Genomic DNA, 6,741 nt, shown 5'->3' with positions numbered 1-6,741 from the left:
TTCTAGAGGGAAAGAAAGACCTAACATTTAAAATACTGAAAGAGGGGCACCTGGGTGACTCAGTCGGTGAAGCGTCTGTCTTCGGCTCAGGTCATGATCCCAGGGTCCTGGGATCAAGTCCCCACATCGGGCTCCCTGCTCAGTGAGGAGTCTGCTTCTCCCTCCCTTCCCCCCCAACTCATGTTCTCCCCCTCTCTCAAATAAATAAAATCTTCCAAAAAATGAGTAAAAATAAAACACTGGAAGAAACCACAAAGGACCAGATGCAAGTGTCTGCAGGCCCATCTAGTCTCTTCTTAGACCAGCAGTTCTGAGTGGGCATGACCCTGGGAGGGGGTCTGTGAGGTAGAATCGGTTTTGTAATAATGCCCGAATATTCTCTGCTTCCCCCACTCTATCCCACGGGTCCCCAGTGGAATTGTTCAGAGGCTACATGAGAAGTGATCTTGCAAAAGATTGAGTGCAGAAGTGGGTGTGAGACTCCAGTTGTCTTATATTGAGCATTAAAGAAATTTGCAAAAATGGAGAACAATGCCACTCTTCTCACTCATTTTTTTGTGTTCGGAAATAGTTTTCACTAAAATATGCTATTTATGTTGTCATGTAATGAGTTTATTTTCAAAATAATATTTCCAGACATTCTCCATTTTAATACGGTAAATGTTGATAAGTAAAATCTACATAAGCAAAAGCTCTCGGGGGTCCCTAAGTTATTTTTAACGGCGCAAAGGTATTCTGAGACTCGAAGGCTGGAGAACTGCTCTCGGTCCCCAGGCATGTGGGCTGGGCCTCGTTTTACTCATCCACAAACCCCCAGCACCCAGCACATCCATCCATGCAACAAGCTGGCAAAGGCTTATAGAGTGCCCACCACATCACGTAGTTACAGGTACAGCCGTGAGCTAAAGGGACAAAACGTATGTGCCTGCGTCATGTTGTTCTGTTGAGAGTCCAGTGGGCATCGTGCCCAACGAGAGAGGGGATTGGCTGTGTAAGAAGTCAAAATGTCAATAAAACACAGACAAAAGTAAAAAGCTGGACACACGTGCAGCAAATATGACACACAACAGGTTAATATCTTTAATATATAACGAGCTCATACAAATTTATCAGACCCCAGTAGATAAGAGCAAAGGACACTGACAATCCACAAGAGGAAATAGAACTGCTTAACATGGAAAGATGTTCAACTTTGCTAAAAAGCAAAGAAATGCAAACTGAAACACAATGCTACGTTTCATTATCAGACCAGCAAGTATTTAGCCGGAAGATAATCCTCCGAGCTGGCGAGATGGTGCAAGGGGCACATACGTACTTGCTGGTGGCAGTGTTAATGGATACAAACATTGCTGGGAACCGTTCTGTCCATATGTAATAAGGGGCTCAAAGGTTTTCCTATTAATTCAGTAATTCCACCTCTGAGAACCTATCCTAAGGAAGTAACTTGACATTGGGGAAAAGTGTTATGCACGAAGAAATTCTTCCGTTTCTGGTGGTGAGAAATTAGTAACGAATGGCATGGATGATCAACCATGGGCACTACTGTCCGTCTCCGTGATGGAGGACACAGCCATTTCAAACTAAAATGAGTAGTAACGTGTAATGGGGAAGTCGCGTCACAGAAGTGAAAACACCCACACAATATGGTATCTCTTACGGAAGGTATTACCACCACTAAGTCCCCACAAAAAGAAGAAAAACCATGATGGATGGGGGGGGGCTGGCAGGAGAGCCACCAACATGTTAACACTTCACTCTTCTCGCTTGCTACCTTATTTTCCAAAATTTTTACAAGGTGTAGGTTTGCTCTGATTATGAAAAGACCTGGTGCGTTGTTACTTGCTCGTGGAGTTAGTGACATTGCAGAGAGGAGCGAGGGTCCCTCCCACCTCTCCCACTGCATCTGCACTGCACCAGCTGCCACCCCCCTCCCCCCGTTAGGACCCCGAGAGACGCCATGGCGTCGTCAGCTCTCCCCACACAGTAGACCTGTCCTACACCCAATCCTCTCCCGACGCCGGCAAGCTACCTCTGTTGGCCCAACAAGGCGCTCTGCACTTCCTTCTGCAGAGTCCAGTCTTGACCTCAGCTCTAAGCCCCCCGTCTAACATTTCCCAGGCACTGGGGAGCTTAGTTTTTCTGCAAGGATCTCGATCTCCTCCTCCTCCCACCCAAACTCCACTGCTGGCGGTGGCCCATGGGAATGTCCTTTTATACAACTGTAGGGCTTGCCCCCTTAAGGTAGCCTAAGTACGTGCCCAACTCTCCCTCACATTTCTCTCCTATGGGCCGAACTGCCAGGACCGCGGTGACCCAGCAAGTGGCTTGTCACACTTGACGGCAGGGACCCACACGCCAGGAAAAGTCCTACCAGCACCTTCTCGGGGGGCTGTGCACCCCTGTCATTACTTACTCATCATATACTTACCTGGGACCCACGAACCAGGTCTTTGCTTTTTCCTAGAAGTCACCGAAATGCTTTAGGACATTAAATTAATCCCAAGGTCACACGATACATTCGGCCAGGAAGTCACCCCTTATTCTAAATTCCATCTCAAATGATGCCGTTATGCCATGAGGCTTACTTACCAGATGGGGTATCAGGTAGACCAGAAACACCACAATACATTTCAAATAATGTCAACACCATGAAAAACATAGAACTTTCCCTCACGAGCACTGTTTAACACTACTAACTGCCTGTCCCTTTTACAAATCAATACCTGTTCTCTTAAACTGATAGAAACCACAACCCCTAAGTCTGTACAAAGCCGCTCCCCTCCCCCACTTCCTTCTTCAGCTTGACCCTCCCCGACCCGCGGTCTGGCTCTGGGCTGCATGGAGCGCGGGTCTCATCCTCTTCCACTGGGAACTCAGATGTCTTTCCCCCAGAGCCACAGGGGGGCTCCCAATGTGGGGCCTTGTCTGAGTCCGATGTGGGGCAACCCCCTGAGCCTCTCGTCTACTCACTTCCAAAGCCGCCGGAAGCGGTCAAGGTCACAGATGTGCAACAACACCAGTCCCAAGCCCATGAACAGGAGCACCAGCGGCTGAAACACAACTCACCGAACCAAAGGGAGCTGGAGGCTGGAGCGGCAGCCTGGACGGGCCAGGTCAGGGGGGACAGGCAGCACGGCCAGCCCGGCCCTCCGCGGCTCAGGCCCTGCTGCGCGCAACGCAAGCATACTAGGACTTCTACGTGCCACATGGGTAGGCCCAGGGGTCGGCGAGATGGCACGGTTCCTGCCCTGCTTCCATGCGGGGTCTCCCGCCCTCACCAGGCTGGGCCACATGGAAACGTTCAGGGTGCCTCCTGTCCCCCGGGTGCCTGCACCCCTGCATCCGTGGGCACCTCCACCTAGCAGGCAGACAGTAGAGCACTGAGCACAAAGAGAAAGTGATCTGTACATCCCCCACCAGAGGTCCCACCCCCCAGAATGGTGGCCCCACTGTGTGTCCTCCCCCCCCATTCATGCTTAATGAGCACCATGGTCCCACCTGAACAGCCTTGGCTGGAATCCAGGGGGGCCTGAAGCCTGTATTCAGGCAGTTCTTCAGCAGGGCGATTGGGCTAACAGAGTTTACAATGAGTGGGTGGCAGTGGTCCACGAACCCCAGCAGCCACTGAATATCCTTGACCTTGCAAGGCAGTGGCCACTTCAAGAACGCAGTCACCGTCCCCAGCATCATCAAAACTCTTAGGAAGAAAGGATAGACCCTAGGACCCAACCTCTGGGTATCCCAAGACACTGGTCTCCGGGTGGGTGCAGAGGCTATCCTTCTGCGGTCAGGGCAGGACCATTCGGACAGGGCAGGTGGACCCAGGGTAAGACACCTCATCTTCCCCATGGTCCAGGCGGTCATGTAAATGCGGTCCGTTTGGCATTAAATATGGTGAGATCATCATGGTCCAAAGGGCTTGACCAAGTCTCATTTAGAAAGTGATTTCTGGGTGTCCCCCGTGAGGAACCCAAAGGCCGTCCACCATCAGAGGTGTAGCTTTGTCCCTCGGAATTCACACCCAAGTGCCAGTTTTGTCCTGTCCCCACATTAAGACCAAGATAGACTGCAGCTCTTTCCCTTTACAAATGCCACAAAGGCCCTGGTGGGGCCTTCCTTAAGTGCTTAATGATGCATCCCAGAGGATTTGGGTCTCCAGCTAGGAGTCCCTGTTTCCTTAGACAAAGGCTGGACACCCAATGGGACAGCCCAGGCATGGGGAGGACATGCTACACGCTAGAGGTGGTGCGGGTGGCCGAGGGGGCCGAGGTGAAGGCCACATGTCACCTGAAGATGGGAACAGGTCTCAAGCTAGACAGGCCTACCGCCAAGTGATGGGGGGCAGAGAGGAGGGGGTGACTACACACTAGTTGGTGGTGGTGGTTCCCCCGGGCGCACCCCCCCGTCCTCAGCCCGCCGTGGGCCTCAGGCAGGGATGTACATGAACGTGCTGCCTGTGGTCGCTCCGTGGAACGGCTCAGTGATCCACAGTCATGATGACCTCCTGTAGCAGGCAAGTTCCAGATTCCCAGAAGGCCCAGTGCTGTCAGAACATTGGCAACTAAAGCCAAGCATTCCTGCAGGTGCATCCTCTGGGGGCTTCTCCCTTTAGCTGCATTAGCGGTCTTTCCCAGGGGCAACAATGGGACATACCGACTCCATGTTCATGCGCAGAGCAAAGCCTGCCCACCAGAAATGCTTGCGCCCACTCCCAGCGGTGAACACCTGGCCGCCGCAGCAGGGTCGAGGCCCCCGCCTGCTATCCCAGGGCCTGGCAGGGCTGGTGATCACCTGCAGGTGCGAAGCCAGACTCCCCTCCCGCAGGTACCCAAAACACACCACCAGCCTGGCCAAAGTGGCTCCCCTCTATCATCAGCAGGGAGCTGCCAGGGGGGCCTGCACAGGGTGGAGTAGGAGCGTCCATGAACCTAGTCAGGCTGGGAGGGATCAGCCCAGATGATCGGCAGCGGGCTGCGGGGTCACTGTGGCCAAGCAGCAGAGCTGTGGTTACCAGGAGAGCTGGGGGGGCAAGCAAGAGACGGGAAGCATGCACGGTGGGGACAAAGCTATAGCACAGATCACTAGGAAGCAAGGTGGGTGACAGGGCGCCCAAGAGTGATGAAGGAAGATCTCCTTATGGTACAGGTCTGGAGAGGCAGGGACGAATGTCTTCAAACAAGGGTGATGCTGTCCTATGGGCATTTCTTCTACGTAGCAAAGGGTGTGTGCTGTCTGCGTGGCTGTAGATGCGACCCGGGTGGTGGCTGATCCTTAAAGGTTCCGAGCTCGGGTGGGCAGAGCCGGAGCTGGACTAGTCCCACTGGAGGCTGGGTGCACCGGGCAAGGCCCCGTGCCCGTGGCGGCCAGCTGGCGGCACAGCATCTGCCGCTCCCGCACGGCCCGATTAGAGGCAGAAGTCTTCCTGATTTGGGCGCGCCGTGCATGCCGGAGTGGAGACTTGTAGGTTCTCCGCAACTCTGCCAGGAATCCCTGATAGTTGTTTCGCAAGGGGCTGTCAGGTTGCATGTGGGGGATCGCCCACTTCTCTGCCTCCCCGGTCAGCCGGGACACAAGGAACGCCACTCGTTCGGCCTCACCTGGGAAGCGGGAGGCCTGGAAGATCATGAACCTGTCCATTTGCATCAAGAACCCTGCCAGCTGGCCGGGGTCTCCAGAAAAGGGCTCAGGCAGAGAGGTTGGAGGCGTGGTCATTGGTCGGGTCCCGTTGGAGGTAATTGCGGAGATGGGCGGGGTGATCTGCAGCGCCCCCGGAATCCGGGCCCTGGTGCGTAACAAGGTCAGCTCTGCCATCACGCTCTCCAGCATGTTGGTGAGATTGGCCTTCTCTGCCCGCAGGGTAGAGGCCTCCCGCCTCAGCGCCGAGTTGGTGAGGCGCAGGGAGGTCAGGGTGTCGATGACGTCATCCACTTGGGCACTGGTAGATGCTGCCGAGGCCGGGCTTTCAGCTTTTGATGTCTGGGGTTGGACCATGTTGGCCAGAGGTCAGCCAAAGGCTGAGACGGGTGGGCTGGGAGAAGGGGTGTGGGTAACCCAGAACCTGAGCACCTGTGATGCTAAAATCGGGCAGACCCCGACAGGAATCAGGGAAAGGGCGGGGTTCAACACTCAGAGCGGCGGAGAAGGCCAAACCAGAAGGCAGGGCAGACGGAGCCGCGGGCCGAGCACAGCCGGGGCCAGGCCGGTGGGGCAGGCCCTGGGGGATGCCGATTCCGGAGGCGGCTCTTTTAACGCAGACCTCACCAGGCCAAGGCGGGCTGCACAGGGGGGTGGGCTGTTCTGGGCCCTGAAGGAGGAAAAGATGTTTTCAGAAGCGTCTGGACGGCGTAGAAAGGGGTGGAGGGGAAGGCCGCGGGGGGGGGGGGGGGGAAGGGCGGGGGGGGGGGGGCCCCGGGCCGAAGCCCCCCCCCCCGCCCGGGCCCGGGGCCCCCCCTGGCGCGGAAAAAAGGCGGATGCACCTGCGGCGGCGCGGGGGCCCGGGACGGGCGGCGGGCGCGTACCTGGGTCTCCGCGGCTCCTTCCGCGGCTCCGTCTGCCGCGCCGGCCGCGACCAAGATGGCCCGATCGGGGGACGCGGGCGGGCCGATGAGTCACGGCGGCAGCGGCCCGCGGAACTGCTTCCCGGTCAGGTCAGGCCGGGGCGGCGGCGGCGGCGGCAGGCGGGCGCGGGCGGCCTCGGGCGGGAGCGCGAGCGGGGGCCGGGGCCGGGGTCGCAGCGGAGGG

The 6,741-nt window shown here is 56.3% G+C and overlaps 1 protein-coding gene across 1 annotated transcript; it reads right to left on the bottom strand.

The window, feature by feature from the left end:
• Positions 1–596: 596 nt before the first annotated feature.
• Positions 597–6,671, bottom strand: RTL6 (retrotransposon Gag like 6). Its single transcript, XM_034987328.1, has 2 exons — positions 6,519–6,671; positions 597–6,304 (listed from the first exon to the last, which is right to left on the bottom strand). The coding sequence occupies exon 2, from the start codon at positions 5,989–5,991 to the stop codon at positions 5,272–5,274; it is 720 nt and encodes a 239-aa protein (XP_034843219.1). The 5' UTR covers positions 5,992–6,304; positions 6,519–6,671; the 3' UTR covers positions 597–5,271.
• Positions 6,672–6,741: the final 70 nt, after the last annotated feature.

The sequence above is a fragment of the Mirounga leonina genome, unplaced genomic scaffold, assembly GCF_011800145.1.
Source record: "Mirounga leonina isolate KUSES-001 unplaced genomic scaffold, KU_Mleo_1.0 Mir_418, whole genome shotgun sequence".
NCBI classification, from domain to species: domain Eukaryota; kingdom Metazoa; phylum Chordata; class Mammalia; order Carnivora; family Phocidae; genus Mirounga; species Mirounga leonina.
This window is presented reverse-complemented; position numbering and strand designations above follow the sequence as displayed.